Below are 18,901 nucleotides of genomic sequence, written 5' to 3' on the forward strand. Positions count from 1 at the left end.
AACCCAGTTGGTGTCTAGGAGACTTGCAAGATCACCCTTTGGGCTATGTGGCCCAGGGTGAGGAATGTGGACTGCCACTTGGGATTCCTGGGATAGATCCTCCCCTTAAATTGTGCAGCTTAGGGGGCTTGGAACTCCAGGACATACCCCAATTGCTGTGCTGGCCAGGTGTGAGCCACGTTGAGTTTGCTCTGCCTAGAGGTAGGGTGGCTCACCCATCACATGGTGAGGGAGGGGTTGAGAGTGACCCCTGGCCTTAACTGAGCCACTAGTTAGTTGTTTGCCCTTTGCTGTGCCATGTGTTAAAGCTCAATAAAGTGGCCCGTCGTTTACCCAATCTTCTGTGCCTGACTCTTTCTTCTGACTGGGGGAGGGATCACACATTTCCCCCCCTCTAGTACAAAGTTCCTTCAGGTAGCTTTGCATGCACATTTACCATGATGGAATACACTTGGCAGGTATATTGCTCAGAATGCTTTAAGAATGGTCTAGTAAATTAAAGAGTGCTCTTTGGGCTTTTCTTTGCAGGAATAGTGCTGAGCATCTCACACACATCATGAACTGCAGACTGGTTTGGGTAGCTTCACAGCCATAGCAGTTTTTGTGAAGTGCCTAAAACCATCCAGCCTCTTGCACATAGAACAGTAGGCTAGATGGTTCATTAGAGCTAATAAGGCTGTTCTCATCTCAGCTCTTGCTAGATAAAACAAAATGAAGGGTCAGAATGTACTTTGAGCCAAAATGTTTTACATGCATAAATTAAAAGTAACAGGGGAAAGGAAGGTCGAAATAACACCATGTTTTCTCCAAAGATTAACAATTTAACTATTATTTTGCAAGGAATAATCTCTCAACTGCATTTGTGACACTACTCACAGAACAGCTCCCCCCAGTCTTCTTTCATTCCTTGGTTTTTGTCTTCTTTATAGTGTCTATATAAAGTTTATATCTCACAGTTACACAACTGGAATTCTACCAGAAGAGTTCTTATCAGATACCACCAGCTGTTCCTCTTATAGATCAGCACAATATAAGCTACCGTATACTGAGAACATTCTTGAGTTTTATAAGGTAGTATAAGGTAGTATAAGTATAAATGATGTGCATAGTATCTCATTTTTATTTTTAAAAAACACTAAAACAAACCCTTAGTTAATATCCCAGTCCTTAGAATAAATGTAAAAAAATGCATCCAAAGCTTCTCTATTTAGCATACTAACCTTACATTTTTATCCATCTGTAATTGAACCCCATAGGAGGCAGGAAACTGCAACTTCTCTCAGTGTCCCTTAAGTGTAACAATCTCTTCTGTTCCAGTTCCTTAGACAAAGACTCACACCTGAGTGATTTAAACCAGGCCTCTCTCTGCCACAACACCACTTCTGTTCACCTCTTTTTCTCTCTTCTTGAAATGTTCAGTTTGTGTAAAACATTTGTGTGAAATATTCATTTCATATGCACCTGAAGAAGTGAGGTCTGACTCACAAAAGCTTATGCTGGAACAAACTTGGTTACTCATAAAGCAGCCACTGGATTTCTGTTTTATTACACAAACCTTTGGGAATTTCCTCACTTTGCCTACACTTGAACCTCTTGTTGCATCATGGGTGACATGACCATTTTAAAAGTTATGGAACTACTACAAATATTTAGCAGAATCATTGCTCACTCCTTTGGCAGAATAATTGGCTCTACTTCCATTGGGTTGCTCTTTGATTTTGTGACACACAGTGCAATCCTAAGCAGAGTTACACCCTTTTAAGTCCACTGAAGTCAATGGGCTTTAAAGGGTACACCTCTGTTTAGGACTGCACAGTTATTTTCAGAAACAAGAAATACTTGTGGAATGGTCCACTAACCAGATGGTTTTAGCCTACCAGAACTTAAGCACTCAAGGAATGTTCTCCGCTGATCTTTCTGCCTTGAAATAGGTGGCAGGTGCCTTGAAATAGGTGGCAGTTGTGAAATCCACATTATAAAGTACAGACTGCATAACCTTGACTGCTCTCTTAGATTTGTTCCCGTGAGCACAAAATCCCAACGGACACTATAGGAGCTTATAGTGTTCAGCTGAAATTTTCAGCCTATTAGATCCTGGTATTAAGGGATTCTGTAAATGCTGTGCACAACACATCCATTGGTATACTACACACAATGGGCAGTCAATTCTGTACAATTCGCTAACACTTTTGTTTCACATTGTCAGCATCTGTTCCAAAAGGCTAATTCTGTGCCTTTAAGAGCCACATGGCTCTACTTATATCAGCATGCAGTTTGCCCTAGTTCAGTGTTGCCAGGTGTCTCCTACCTGTGTAGCTAGCCACAGGTACATGAGTACACTCAAATCCAGAAACTGGCAGTCTTGTTACTGGACACAAATAGGTGAGTTATGATGCTTCCACAGAATGTTAAATTAAAAAAATAGGCAAAGTGATGTTTTACTTGGACTGACTATTTTTACTCAGATCTTTCCCTTGTGAAGGCAGAAATCCATGCCGTGTTCTTCCCTTCCCCCCACTAGCGGACGCATCCCTGGCAGCTCCCGGGGAGGTGATTCGTTCACCAGCAGCTAGGAGGGGGAGTGATTGTCCGCCACACACACCCCAGAGCCTTTGTGATAGGCTCCTAGCCATGGGGATTTTGAAGGGTGGCCTCTTCGCCAGCGCGATGCTGGGGAATTGAGGCACTCTTCTGCCCCGATGGTCCGTTGTGTGTCCGCAATGGAACTTGAGCCACCGACTGGGACAAGCGTTAGAGATTTGGCAGTTGTGAAATCCACATTATAAAGTACAGACTGCATAACCTTGACTGCTCTCTTAGATTTGTTCCCGTGAGCACAAAATCCCAGCGGACACTATAGGAGCTTATAGTGTTCAGCTGAAATTTTCAGCCTATTAGATCCTGGTATTAAGGGATTCTGTAAATGCTGTGCACAACACATCCATTGGTATACTGCACACAATGGGCAGTCAATTCTGTACAATTTGCTAACACTTTTGTTTCACATTGTCAGCATCTGTTCCAAAAGGCTAATTCTGTGCCTTTAAGAGCCACATGGCTCTACTTATATCAGCATGCAGTTTGCCCTAGTTCAGTGTTGCCAGGTGTCTCCTACCTGTGTAGCTAGCCACAGGTACATGAGTACACTCAAAACCAGAAACTGGCAGTCTTGTTACTAGACACAAATAGGTGAGTTATGATGCTTCCACAGAATGTTAAATTTAAAAAATAGGCAAAGTGATGTTTTACTTGGACTGACTATTTTTACTCAGATCTTTCCCTTGTGAAGACAGAAATCCATGCCGTGTTCTTCCCTTCCCCTTTGGCCAAGTCTTTGATCAACCAGTCTGCACCACCACTGATATACAATTAAAGAAAGCCAACTGGATTCTTGACATTTCTGGTAAAAATAAATTTCAGGTCTCAGTGATCACTGACTGGTTGTACTGCAGACTTTACACTGACTTGCAGTGAAATTGCACCAAAGAATCTTGCCCACCCTCAATGGCTTACAGAGGAACACAGGAAGAAGTGAAACTAGTAAAGAAGATGTAGTGTTCTACTTGGAATTAATAGCAAAATTTTAAGTGGACTTCACAGAGTAAACTTCCTGTTACCATTCATAGTTACTTGAGATGTAATCATAAAACACTTAACACTCTAAAACTGCACAGACAGATTCAGACTAACAAAACATTGCACATTGTAGTAATTACCCCCAAATCCAAGTTCTCTACATATTTGCTAAAAGTGTTGTGCAAGTTTCCTTTAGTAGACGGGAAAGAAATGGCAGAGATCACGAGACTAAACTACATTACAATTTATAAAACTGGATCAGAAATTTGAGGTCAGATTGGCTAACAACCCAAGGAGATTTCATGTCCCAGGAATCATGGCCGGGGGGGGGACGGAGAAGGAGAGGCAAATGAAACTAAAACCTCCTGGAAGTATGAGCTCACAACCGGAAGATACCACCGAGTTTTCTAAACTGAACAGACTCTTTGCGCCCTTTACTGGACCAGATGATGAATATCAACCAACAGCTGACAGCATTAAATCAGAACTTTGCAGCTCAGCAGCTCCAATTGAATGAAACTAAAAAATTGTCGGAGCAAACAGTTGAGAAGGTAAAGGAAATGGATACCAAATTGAAAAATGTTAAAAAAAGGGTGCAGACACTGGAGAAGAAGCACGTTTCTTCCGAATTTCAGCTATTGCAGATACAAATGGAGAAAGCCAACTTTGTTCTTCGATTACAAGGAGTCTTATAAAACTGGATCAGAAATTTGAGGTCAGATTGGCTAACAACCCAAGGAGATTTCATGTCCCAGGAATCATGTGGCATTGCTTGCATACTTCTTTTTCATCTCCCAGTTATTCTCATACAGAAGCCCTTACAAGACGACTTCTGATTTATGGCGACCCACTAGCGGACGCATCCCTGGCAGCTCCCGGGGAGGTGATTCGTTCACCAGCAGCTAGGAGGGGGAGTGATTGTCCGCCACACACACCCCAGAGCCTTTGTGATAGGCTCCTAGCCATGGGGATTTTGAAGGGTGGCCTCTTCGCCAGCGCGATGCTGGGGAATTGAGGCACTCTTCTGCCCCGATGGTCCGTTGTGTGTCCGCAATGGAACTTGAGCCACCGACTGGGACAAGCGTTAGAGATTGGGCGTTTTACATGTACATTTGGCAATAAAAAAGAAAAGATTGACTCTGTCTTCAAAGCACGGGAGTTTCTGAGACTGCAACTAGGAGAGTCTGGTGAGGATGGCAAAGAAGATGGAGACAGCAAACCTAGCGATATAGCTACCTCCTCTAATTCTACTTCTGACGAGGATTAGAAAGAACAAAATAAAATGAAGGCTGAAGAGCAATGAATTGTGCCTTATAAGCATTTATTAAATGTTGATGCTCTTGTGGTTTTCTTTAAAAGTGAAATAATGATAAAGATAAATAATATAGCTTAAACAACCATGTTCAATGTAATGATAGCATTTTAGACTAAAACTGATACAAGCTGTTGTAATGATCTCCTTGGGTTTTTAGTGGTTTACTTTCCTTTCTCCCTTAGTTGTAATTTCCCCCTCCCTTTTTTGTTGTAGTTTATAGAAAAATGCAATAAAAAAATCCCCTTCGGGGGGCCCCCCCCAAAAAGAGAAGCCCTTACAAAACATTTTTTGAACATTCTGCTATACACATGGATGACAAATCTTGTTCATGATTCAGAATAAAGCGTATAGCTCTGTTATGGAACTGGGAAACCTTTAGAGATGTGTCTTCACTAGGATTCACAACTTAGAACAGCACCAATTACTTTAATTGTGTTGTTAATATCAAAGTATACTGTAACTCAGAAACTGTCTCCACCTGTTAATTAAACAGTCAAGTATTTTCAATAGTATATGTAGTACTAGGTAGTTTAGAGAGCTTTGCCTACATTGCACAGACTCCCAGGATTTATTTATTTATTCAAATATTTCCTCATGGCTCAAGGAGGCTTACAAATCATAATTTAAAACAATCCAGTTTAAAAGCAATGCAATAAAGTTCCCAAATAACCCCCTCCACACTGTTTATATTTATTTTTATTTATTTATTTATAATTTCAACTTATATTCCGCCTTGCCACAAAACTGGCTCAAGGCGGCTAACAACAATAAAAGCAATAAAACAATAAATACATTAAAATACAATAGGGTATAAATACAACTGCCTCAGTAACTAAACAGTACTAATAATGATAATGATGATGGTGGCGTGCAATATACAAACAGAGGCAATAACTAACCGATGTTTCATGTGGGCCAAGATGTATTCCGATGGTGCATTTGTCAGTGGCACATTCACCAGTGGCCCATTCATCAACGGCGGCTCCTAATCAAAAGCCTGGTGGAAGAGCTCCATTTTGCAGGCCCTGCTGCACTGTAAACTGTAAGAGGTCCCGCAGGGCCCTGATGTTATCCGGGAGCTCATTCCACCAGTGTGGAGCCACCACTGAAAAGGCCCTGGCTCTAGTAGCAGCCAACTTGACATCTCTCGGGCCAGGAAGAGTCAGGCGATTCTATGTTCCTGACCTCAGTGCTCTCTGGGGCATATGTGAGGAAAGATGGTCCCTCAAGTAGGCAGGACCCTGACCATATAGGGCTTTAAAGGTCAAAACCAGCACCTTGAAATGGATCCGGTAAGCTACTGGCAGCTAGTGCAGTGCCTTCAGCACAGGTTGGATGCGGTCTCGTATAGAAAGACCCATTAGTAGCCTGGCCACCGCATTTTGCACTAGCTGCAGCTTCCAGATCTCAGACAAGGGCAGCCCCATGTAGAGAGCGTTGCAATAGTTTAATATTTCATTAAAAAGCCCTGGCAAATTAAATGGCCTCACAGTACCTCTGAAAAATTTCTAAAGATGGCATCCCTCTCACTTCCTCAGGGAGCTCATACAGAGTGGGAGCGACAGTGCAGAAGGAGACAATGGAAAGGCCTATCTCAATAGCTTAACCAAGTAAAAAGCCATCTATAAGAGGTAAATTGATCTAATTTTGCTGATTTATCATATTCAAAGGAAAAAGCAGATTTACAGAGAACATGCATATAAAAGATGTCACCTTTTGAGCTGTTACATGCTCAAGATAGGCAAGAGGCAAATTTTATTCATTCATTCATTCATTCATTTATCTATTTATTTATTTAACTTGTATCTCACCCAACCCCATGAATGGGCTCGGGGCAGCTCACAACATAATAAAAACAATTAAAACCAAGATATAAAACAGTTAAACAATTAAGCAATTAAAACAAGATGGCATTAAACACAAGTAATCCAATGTCTCCTGTGACACTTTAACAGGTGATGGCAGATGGCCTGATTTATAACAGTTTTTAATCAGATGGTGGGAGGTACCTAAAATATAGTGCTCCATAGATGATAAACAGTGTCAAGGAGGCACTGGGCAGGTACTGAAGGCAGGGGATGCTGAGATGGTTTAACATTCTCCGCCTCACCCAAAGACCCGGTGGAAGACTTCTGTCTTACAGGCCCTGCGGAACTGTAATAGCCCTCGCAGGGCCCTGATCTCAAATTGGACCATGTTCCACCAGGCTGGGGCCAGGGCCAAAAAAGCCCTGGACCTGGTTGAGGCTAAGCAGACATCTTGCGGGTCGGGGATTACCAGGTGTTGATCTACAGAGCACAAAGCTCTCCAGGGCACATATGGGGAGAGGCAGTCCTGCAGATATGCTGGTCCCAGGCCATGTAGGGCTTTAAAGGTCAGTACCATAACCTTGAATCAGATTTGGTATTCAATTGACAGCCAGTGCAGTCGGTGAAGCACCAGCTGGATATGTGCCCACAAAGGCGTTGCCGTCAGCAGGTGCACCGCTGCATTCTGCACTAGCTACAGTTTCAGGATCAGGTTCAAGGGTAGCCCCATGTAAAGTGAATTACAGTAATCCAGCGTGGAAGTGACCATTGCACTAAGTCCTGAGATGTGAGATAAGGAAACAACTGCCCAATCAGGTAGAGATCGTAAAAGGCTGATCTGGCAACCGTGGTGACAAGAGCCTCCAAAGAAAGCAAGGGATCTAGAATCACCCCAAGACTTCTTGCCCTTGGCACTGGTGCCAATGGCAGCCCACCGAGCACTGGGACCTGGATTTCGAATCCCACACCCCCACGGCTCAGGTACAGGACCTCCATCTTCTTTGGATTTAATTTCAGCCAGCTCTGCAGTAGCCATGCAGCTACAGCCCCTGAGGCAGCGTCTGGCTGGCTGGCTGGGGTGGCGTCTGGCTGGCTGTCCATCAACAGATAAAGCTATTATCCATATGTTAGTTGTGACAGTCTTTTAACTATTCCAGACAATACCTGGAGCAAGAAATCTGTGCTTCCCTGGAACAGATCTAGCTGACCTTACAGTATGACTATAGGACCAGGAGCCAAACCAGTTTCAGGACCTGGAACAGCGCAAGCCACAATTGAGGATATTATAGGAGCTGAAAACCAATGCAGGATATGCTTTTTGGATCTTCTTTATTAAAGAAGGAAGAGTGATATCCAAGGTCCAACTGATTCCCACATTGCGTTAAAGAGTTCCAAGACTCCCTTGCTCCTGAAAATTGTGACCAAGCCAATCAATCTCAGAGGAGACAGCTATAGTATACAAAGTAAACAGTTAACAGTCTTGGTCCAAACCAAAATCCAGAAACAAAGGACACGTAATACCATATTTTCCTTAAAAGACTATTTTTTTCTCACGTGCCATCAAGAAGAGGAGGTCCATCTTAAATCTGCATAAACGTCACTGTTATATGTACAACCTTTTCTAGGGGGATTGTCTCTATTCAGAGTCATTTTCCTTCCACATAAATATTGTGCCTTTTACCACGACCAAGTAACACAACAGAACACAGTGTAGGTATGAAACAGATTATACAAAAAGGGGTCTTGTGGTTGCTTTAGTGATTGAATCTGCATCCCCCACAGATTTATAAATAATAGGCATGTTTCAGGAGGAAATTCTAAAATAATGTTTGTCTAGATATTGTTCAAGCTGTTGCCCAGGTATGCAGGAGCAAAAACAGTTCACTGTTTTTAGCATTAAATGGTGCTCAGTCTGTTTGACCCTGCAAGCTAGTCAGAAACTAAACCGCAAGCTGTTCACGATAAGTTTGAGCTGGCCTATGAAGTATGAAGGGGAGAGCCCCGTTATGTAGAATAAAAGAGTTACACAACATGTTTCAGCCATATCTGTAGGTTGGATCTAGACTAGGGCTGCCCACTTCCAGGAGGTTCCTGGAGATCTCCTGGGATTACAACTGATCTCCAGGCAACAAAGATCACTTCTCTTGGAGAAAATGGCTGCTTTGGAAAGTGGACTCTGTGGCATTATACCCCATTGAAGTCCCTCCCCTGCCCAAATCCCACCTTCCTCAAGCTCCACTCACAAAATTTCCAGGTATTTTCTAACCTGGAGCTGGCAACCCTCATCCAGACTAAATTTTTCTTCCACAAAATTGAGCTTTTCTGCCTCTCTCCTTCCACTGTAGCCCACTGATCTCTGTGAATACTGCTCAGGGGAATAGGAGACCCTCCGGAATGGCACAAGGGGAATCAGTGGACATTGCCAATTTAGTTTGGATCCAAATCTTATATAGCTTTTATGACATTTATAATGAGTTTCTGGTATTTTGATGGCCCCAACTGCAATTGTCTTAAGTATTCTATATATGATGTATTTTACTGTGCTTTTTGCTCTGGCACATTGTAAGACACCTTCAATCTTAGTGGGGAGAAGGTAGGATATAAAGATATTTAATGAATGAATAAACAAACATTTAATCAAACCAGATTTCAACACAGAACAAGATAAGATCTATACTGCACTGATTTAAAAATGTAGCTGCACATTTAGCCAATTGTACAGAGAGCTATTGAAAAAGAAAATTCAGTGCATATCTAGATAGCATATTATAGTTAATCTTCCCACTGCTGACTCAGGGAGCTAGTGTTTGCTCAGTTAATATAAATCTGTGCATAAATCTTGGGATAAATGCAAGTGAAACAGAAATGAATACTGAATTTGCTAACAGCAGGTACAAATGAGCTCAGATGCAATGGCCATCAATATATCTAATTCTCAACATGGTCACATCTGTGGATACTTAAATCCAGAGATTGGAGCCATGAAGATGCCTTTCTAGAAACCTGAAAAATGCCCCAGGTTTGGAGGTAAATATGAAATCTAAAAACAAAACAAGGCAAAAAAACCCCAAACAGCTGGGAGGATAACCCCCCCCCCCATAATGGAAGCAGCACCTGTAGCTTTAAGAGAGGTTATGGGAGCTTTCAGGGAAGGGTAGAGGGGGAGGGGGAAATTAGATGCTCCCTGCAAGTCCTTGTGGGTCCCCCACTTGTATTACTCCAATGATCATATCATCCACAATAATTGAATCATCAAATGTCAGCCACCATGGGCACAATCACTGTTAGACTGAGCACTGTGTTAGGACACATGGAATGGAAGAGCATCAAGCTGGTGGCTACCATTCTCTATTACTCAGACAAAACACCAGTCATAAGTATTGTCCGCTTGAGCTACTACTTTAGTCTTTCCTCACACGCTCATAGAGGCAAGGATTCTCCTCAGCCCGGTGCTATACAGGCCACCAGCAAAGCGTACAATCACCACAGTAATGAACAGGAAGCTAGCTGTGCCTCTGACGGCTTGCCACCTTCATCCTGCCTGATCTCCTGTGCCTTTCTCAGATGTATGCAATATAGTTATATAACAGATGCAGCAATAACCAGCAAGATGTGCACTGGTGGGGAAAGCCGCACAGGTTTCCTGGTTTCTGTCATGTAACTGAAATAAATGGTAGTCCTGTGTCTATGTGTTATTAGCAGGAATCACTGCACAACTTACCTTGCACGATAAAAGCTGTTCTTTTTTCAGTTCATTTCTGTTCTGATGGTTAGCAAGCAGAGAAACCCACATGGATGCTCAACTCTACAGTCTTCCTGATGGAGTACACACACCAGGCCAGGACCACTGGGTGCCCCCACCACAATATCCTATCAGTGCTAGATATCTTCGACAGGATCTTGAATTAATAAAGGGAGGAAGTCTCTACAACTCAGGGCCTGCCTGAATCTCTTCCCCCTTCCCCAGTTATTCCTGGTGTGATAGGAAACCAAGGATTGATGTTGATTTGAGGTGATGAAGTAAGGAAGAGAATGACTGATATCAAACTCTGTTAGTAGGAATTAAGAACTGATCAAAACTACATGCAGAAGGTGTGGCTGTATGAGGTGAAAGGGACTGGGCAAAATGAAAGATCTTCTGGGGAGTGATATGTTCTACATGAGGCCGTTAGTGCCTCTATAAGGGCCTGGTCAGGGAATGAATCTGAGACAGCTTGTATATTAAGCATGTACTTTTCCAGAAACCTGTACTCCACAGCCCCCCATGGATCCTGGTTTATATGTGGCTGTGCTCATTAGATACTATACATAGGTTTGGGTGGACAGAGGAAGAAAAAAAGTTCATGACTTGGGCTCTTGGGATACTACAAACGCCTCACCGTGGTTCTGTTCTTTGCACTCTCCTGTGTATGTCTGATTAGTTAGGGAGTTACTCTGTTGAACCACTGTTGCTGATAGAATGTTGAAAAGGTAAGCCTCAACATCTTCCCATGGTGGGACTCAAACTTGCTATGTATTTTCATTGTAGTGTTCTTTCACCCTAAACTATCAGGCATTTCCTGGTGACGGTTCTATTTCTCCTAGAACAGGAGGCTCTCTCCCTTGCAAAGCACCTGTTTCTCTTTTGCTTGGCGTATGCTAATGAATGTTTACTTTTTGGAGAAGCATTATTTCTATAGCTGGTCTAGAACCCTTCACCTGGGAAGTCAATGCCATTCCTCCTTTCTACTAAATAGGTGGGTGAATTGATTAGAATGGTACTCCATCATTCCCTGTTTGGCTGTGACTGTTTTTCTGGTGAAATAACATGTATTTGTGCTGTCAGGAGATTCAAATCCCTGTCTGCATGGAGCACTGAGATGAATGGCTGCACTTCTGCCTGCCTGCTCATGCATTGTGTGTGGAAGATATACATGTGCCAGGTTAGATTACATCATGGAGATCATTTGATCTTCACTGCGTACTGATCTGTGTGGCTGTCATTTATGGACACTATCAGGTGTCAGTGGGTGGTGGCATATTTGCAAAGGATGGTGTGAAAAATGTCAGTGTGGCTACATTAATCTTTTTTTCAACAGCTGTTGCTGGCTAGTGAACATGCCCAGGTTTTAAACAACATTATACCAGTGTTACTCCTAGTGTAGTAACTATCGAGCAGAGCATGACTATAGGAACATCTTGCCTAAGGCAATTTTGTATTGCTCATGATGTTCACCTTTTTCCCATTTTCACAATGGTCTCTGGTCAACCCAGTTTTACATACCTTGATAGAAATTCAAGCATATCTCCTGTAAGTTTGAAATGGATCCCATCAGCACATCCAACATTGGTACAATAAATATGTTCATGCCCTTTATGGACAGCTACTGGATAGTACTCATCACCACTGATGGGGGAACATGTAATACACTCTCCATATCCATTCCAGTGGAGTTTTTGAACTTTTTCTTATGCATTTTGGTTCTCAGTATAGTTGAGAATGGTTGCATGTCTACTTACTTTTTCTTATGCATTTTGGTTCTCAGTTGAGAATGGTTGCATGTCTACGTGTCTACAAGAACAAAGTATTAATTTTAAAAGAAAAATGTACAAACTGAAGAGAAGACACAACCTTAAATTCTGTTATATGTTCTTCACCAACTTCCCCCCCCCCGGTCACTGCAGAGTACAGTCCCTTCATTCCATTCCTTTCTCAGATGACACAATGATTCTCCCAAACACTGATCTCATCCACTGCCAATGTCACCCATGAGATCATGTCCTTGAATTAGAAGACTGAGGCAATAACGACAATAAAATATAACTCCAATGAACACTACAGCAAAAGTGAAGGCTGACCTGCATTTACTCTTTTCAGGAGCAGTAGCCAAGTATGCCTCGGAAATTAGCCAATCAGTGAAACTGGATGGTAGCCAACTGTATTTATTTATTTTTCTGGCAGCCTTCCATCATCAGTTCCTGAGCCAGCCTTTGCTCATCAAAATGATAGCCATCATTTAAAAATAAGATTTAGAACTTTCTATGAAGTTAAAAGAAATTCCTAGGAAAGCTCAATCCTACCATTCAGACTCCAAACCAGCGTCCTTCCTGAGAAGGGGACTGAGAAGGGGACAGCTGAGCATATAAGAAAGTGTCATCTTCACTCAATAAAAGTCACTTAAGTCCATCTATTCCCCAGTGTTCTCTACAGTGAGTGGTGGTGGCTCAGGCAGAGAAAGATCTTTCCCAACTCCTGCTATATAAAATTATTTAGCTAGAGATGAAGGGACTTGATCTTTGGACCTTCTGCAGGTAAAGTGCTGCACCACTTAGCCACAACCACTTCCCTTGTGACATACGTTCACCTGTTCAGTGCCGAGTACAATGGAGTAACCTCTTCACCTCACAGTCTTTTTGTGTCCTCCTCATGGTTGTCATTCTCATGGCCACAGGGAACTAATGATATTTAAATATTAGCTGCTGCTTATTAATGATGGGAGTTTGGGGTGCTGGGGGTGGTTTTGTTTGTTGCAATAATTATAAAAGTTCTACCAATTTAATTATTATTATGGACCACTGTGGTAAGAAAGAGTCATCCTGTGGACACAGAAAGGACCTAGGACCATCAGTCCTTAAAACACATCTACCTTCCACCACCCATTGTAGCTAACAAGGAAAATGTCACCCAATTACAAAGCAATGTGCTTCCACCTACAATGAAGAGGACTCAGGTTATGGAAAGGAAAAAAGAGGTGCATTGCACAGAGAAGAGCACGGGAAACACAGCTGCCACCAACTGAAAGCAAGGATACCTATTCCTCTCAAAGAATGTGATGGAAACAAGCTGTATGGAATCGTGTGGAAGAGTGCTCCAGTGAGTGAATCCATTCTTCACTAGCCAGATGTAGATAATTATATTTCCAGCCATGAGACCAAGGCAGGTTTCTAGCTCCACCTCTTAGTTAGGCATATTAAGCAAAGCTGTTGAGTCTTAGGAGAACTGTGAAGAGTGACTGACTTCTACAGAAGGACTAGGAGATCATGACTGTGTTACAGAAGTAGAATTTGTATTCATTCACTCTATTTACCCGACTTTTTATTCAGGAGGGCCTAGAAGACAACATTATCCATAGAAGCAGGTTTTGTTTGTGCATTGATCTTTTTTTCATGATTCTGTGATGTATACAGACCATGTGAGTTTAGAGCCAATTAAAATGACCAGATACTGGAATCAATTTTTATTCAGCTTAAATCTGAACAAAAGTCAATTTTCACTAACAGGGCAATCTGCTTAATCGATTTTCTACGATTATTCTACAAAACGTTTACGTTTTTAATCAGTCCTACAACTTTTTGTGCTGTTCTTCCCTTGGACATACCAGGGAAAAAAGGCAGCTCATTTCAGTCTGAATGTTCAGTGAAAATTTTTTAAGTACCGTATATATGAAATGCAAGATGCATAGTAGTGTTAATCAGCTGATTCAGCATTGGAAATGGGAGCTTCATGTTCTCAGATTGACATGTACAATGTTCAAAGCATTTGCAGTGCAAGAGGAGATTGTTGAATAATACAGAGAGTTCAGTGGAGCAAAGCTGTCCTGAGACATTTTAGAAGAAGAAGAAATTGGATTTATACCCCGCCCTTCACTACCCAAAGGAGTCTCAGAGCGGCTTACAAACTCATTTCCCTTCCCCTCCCCACAACAGACACCCTGTGAGGTAAATAGGGCTGAGAGAGCTCTGAAAGAAACTGTTCTTTTTCAAGAACAGCTGTGTCAGAACTATGGCTTGCCCAAGGACATCCAGCAGGTGGAAGTGGAGGATTGGGGAATGAAACCCGGTTCTCCCAGATTAGAGTCCACGGACTTAACCACTACACCAACAGAAATGCCTCTTGGAATAGATATTTTGCCTAAGTAAGACTCCCCAAGGTTGCTTTAAGTTTCACTTAAGGTGAAATTAACCATACTCAGGCCTTTTGGTCACCATGCAGTGAGTGACCTTTATTTACCATTATATGGTTCATTTCTAGTGAGTGTTTATATACAGTCTTATATGGGCAGCCCTGACCTGGATAGCCCAGGCTAGCCTGATCCCATCAGATCTTGGCAGCTAAGCAAGGTCAGCCTTGGCTAGTATTTGGAAGGGCAACCTCCAAGGAATACCAGGGTCATGACACAGAGGCAGGCAATGGCAAACCACCTCTGAAACATTTCTTTCCTTAAAAACAAGTGGTGCATAACACTAAAGAGCTAAAACTCCTGGCTGCCAGACAATCTTAAGATTTTCTAGCTGTTCTACACACAATGCCATACAATTATTATCATCTGGGCAGGCACATATCAGGGCAGCCTTCCACAGGAGTAATTACTCCTGTAATCACTGCAGAACATGCCTGTTTTTGGCCACTTGCTACAATGAGAAATCAGCAGATGCTCATGCAAGATTTGCCATAGTTGGGATGGACCACAGGCACCCAGTGCCTCTTCACAGACCACATTCCACCATCCACATGTTCTGGCATACTTGCACTGAGCTAAATGGGACTTTGTGGGAATGAATGGATTTTGTAGCCAGTTTTGACATGTCTATCTATTGCAAATGCCCTAAGCATCTTTTCTCCCTTGCCTTCTCTTGCACACACCAGGAAATGTCTGTTCAAAATAAATAACTTTTGACAAGTAGAATAATGGAGCTTATGTATTTATACATGATATATCATACAACCTATATGTCCTTGCTTATTTAGCTCACCCCACTATAAGTTCTTGATTACTAGCTTTAGGGTAAAGGAGACACTGCTTTCTCATGAGATTTACAGATCCATTTGGCAGAGACTGCAACTTGAAATCATTTCTGGCTGGTCTCCATTCAAGTCATTTGGAGTTAAGCCAAGAAAAGGCATGACCCAAGTAGAATAGATAGATTTTTAGTTTGGCTGATCTTCCTACCTGATCTTTTAGAGTTGGATTATTGCTTTCTGACATGAGCAATTATTTCCCCCACACCCAAATCCGGTTCACATAGATATTTTTTAAAATAAAAGCCTACTAGCATATGCTAAACAGTCTTAGTGCCATCTACTTAGTGCCATCTATACTAAAACTTGATTTTATATGAATCTGACTGCCATAGCTCCCCCCTTTCCACATTGTAAAAAATTGTTTTGTAGTTCTAAAGGTTCCTGCAGCACCACAGCCTCACTCAGAAAACAGTTCTCTGGGTTCCCTGGGGAGTGGGAATATAAGTGTTTGCTGTAGATTCTTCCTATGACTTCCCATGGTGGTTTCAGGCTATTCGTAATTATTTATTTCTTCTTCATGTTACCACACACACTAAACCCTTCTATCTGACTAAACTTATGGTAAACCTCCCATTGGCCTCCATACCACCATTGTGCCACTGTGTAACAGTACACTGTTTCAATAGTGGCAGGTTTTTTTCCTCTGTATTCTCATGAGCTACTCTATTCTCCAGCCAGTAGTCTGGCGGCCAGAGTTGTATTTTGGCACACAGCAGATGGACAGGCTTTTAAATAAATTATCTGAATAGCTAGATTACATACAAAATCTGAAGAAATAAGTGATGTAAAGTTTTGAGTCTCTGTGTTTCAGAACAAACTTTGCCTTTTGAGTGAAACAAAGCATAATACTTTCCCCATATCTTGATAAAAATCTGGTAGGGTTGGGGGGGGTGAGGGTGAGGAGGAGTAGTGAAAAGTATTGTGGTAAAGGAAACACCTCTCCCTACTGAAATTCTATCAAATTTGTCTCCAGATGTTGTCCCAAAAGTCCCTCTAAGGAACAGATGGCTGCCTTCTGGGCCGGTCCTTAAAACTATTCCTGCCTTATTGCCATAAAGAGTCCCTTGTTGAGTAATCATGACCATAAACTCCATTTCTCAGAATCCTCCTCACCACTCTAGTTCTAGTACAAGGTCAGTTTTCCTCCCTGTGGCTAGCATACCTGTCTTCTCTTCGGTTTGGCTACTCTCTGCCGTGTCTGTTTGGGGTTGCACTGTTGCCTTGGCAGTAGCATCCTCTGCAGCAGTGGGGCTAACGGCAGTGGTGACAGTGGCAGGCACATCGGCTTGTTTAGGTTCCTCCTTGACTGGGGTTTCATCGGCCTTCAAGGATGGTGAGTTATCAGTGGAAGCTTTAGTGGCACTTTCCGTTTCAGCGGCGGCAGGGGAGGGTTTTTCCTCCGACGGGGCAGCGGGAGCTGTAGCCTTTGGGGCAGGTTGTTCTGAACCAGTGTCAGCTTTGGCCTCCCCCTGCTTCTCCTCTGCTGGGATGCCTCCCTCTTTGTTGCCTCCTGCAGGCTGGGCATTCTCAGATGGAGCCACGTCTGTAATAGCAGCTTTGCCATCAGCCACACCATTAGCGAGGAGTTCCTCCTTCTTCTCACCAGCTTCAGCATCATTAGTTTGGGCATCTCCCTTCTTCTCCCCCTTAAGCTTTTTCCTTGTTATGTGTCCACGGAAGCTAGCCTGAATTTTGGTGGCTGCCTTGTGAGCTTTATCTTCTGGTTTGATGCCATCTTGTTCGATCTTTTGGTCAATGTCATCGTTTTTTTCAACCTGTTAAGAAAAACAAGAGGGGATAAAAATCAGAACACTTTCAGTGTTTCCTAGGAGCTTCAGGATTGCATTGCCTCATTCCATACATGATCAGCAAAGGCTAACAGCAACCATTGCAGAGGCACCTATCCAGTGCTGCAGGGTTCAAACAGGGGAACCAATGTCCATGAGCAAAGTGTGCATGGGAAGCATCACATGCTTGCAGATCATGCCTTTAAGCAGGCATAAATCATGGGCATGTAGAATGCAGCCTATACACAATTGAGCAGCCCTGAGTTAGCCCCAAATCTTTGAATTGCAACAATTGTTGGTTGTTTTTTGCCCATTATATTTAGACCACAGAGAATTGGTTTTGTATCTCACTCCCTCATCAGAAATCCAGTAGAAACATAATGCGGGAAACATTATGATGCATGTTTACATCTAGAGAAGATACAAATACCATGAGAAGCTGGTAGCAGTTACGCAGCATCTGAGTCTTCCACAAAGATATAGAGGCAATAACATTTCACCAGAATTGTGATCAGACAAGTTAGATAAGAGAACTTCCCAGTTTCCTAAAGAGAAGATGGAGAGCAGTGCAGCTGTACATTTACACTGAATAAAATGGGACTAGTAGGCCTAGATTCTCTCACATCACAAAGTCTACAACAATATAATGCACAACCTGTAAGGAAAATCTGTATCATTTGAGAAGGTTCTCAAAGTGTAGTGCAGGTCCATTTTAAAGGGTAATGAGGTCCGTTTTAAAAATCATTTCATCACTTTCCTTGTTCCATACTTTGCAGGGCTGAAAACTTTGCCAGTAAGGGATTTTGACACAGTTCAGTGTTTTAAAACTACCAAACTAAGGCTATCACACTTTGTCACATTGTGAGAAGACAAGAATTCCTGGAAAAGGCAGTAACGCTAGGAAAAGTTCAAGGCAGGAAGAGAGGAAGACCCAACATGAGATGGATTGACTCAGTTAAAGAAGCCCTGGTTCTCAGTTTGCAAGGCCTGAGCAAGGCTGTTAACAATAGAGCACTTTGGAGGTCATTAGTTCATAGGGTAGCCATAAATTGGAATTGACTTGACAGCACATAACACACACAAAGTTTTCTTAACTGTGGCTTATGTGAAAGTGTCTGCCTCAAAAGTTCATATTCAGAACTGCAGCACAACCTTTCACAGATGCTTAATACTAAGCTTCTGGGGGGGGGGGGTTAGAGACGGATGGTGCCAGAATTAAATACTTTTTGCATTTATTGATTTCAGTGGGAGAATTAAGCACATTAAAAGGAATGGGATTTTTTAAAAAGCCTTTAACTTTGGCTGGATTGTGCCCATTATTTTCAGAGATTTTTTGCGTTATTTATTTATTTAGAAAATGTATATACTCTCTCTCCAGAGATCTGCTTGATGCTGCTCTCAAAGCAAAAGATTATAAAAATAATTAAGTTTAACAAAACATTAAAAACCTAGCCATTAAGAACCCAACCAGAACATATTCAGGTTTGAATGAGATTGCCAAAAGGGTGATGAATCAAGGCAAACACTGGTTGGAGGTGTGAACCAAGCTTTTAGATATTACAAGAGGGGGACCCGCGATACTCGCGGGGGGGGGGGGGAAGAGCTCCGTCTCCTCTCCCCCCCCTGCCCGTTC

At 42.4% G+C, this 18,901-nt stretch overlaps 1 protein-coding gene across 1 annotated transcript in view; it reads right to left on the reverse strand.

Annotated features, from left to right (window-relative positions):
* Positions 1-18,901, reverse strand: part of GAP43 (growth associated protein 43) — a 92,364-nt gene that overhangs the window by 22,338 nt on the left and 51,125 nt on the right. Inside the window, exon 2 of the mRNA XM_015420685.1 lies at positions 16,644-17,256. Coding sequence (XP_015276171.1) covers positions 16,644-17,256 — 613 coding nt within the window. The remainder of the gene's footprint in view (positions 1-16,643; positions 17,257-18,901) is intronic.

Source organism: Gekko japonicus, unplaced genomic scaffold (genome assembly GCF_001447785.1).
Source record: "Gekko japonicus isolate JY-2015 unplaced genomic scaffold, Gekko_japonicus_V1.1 scaffold1272, whole genome shotgun sequence".
Lineage (NCBI taxonomy): Eukaryota > Metazoa > Chordata > Lepidosauria > Squamata > Gekkonidae > Gekko > Gekko japonicus.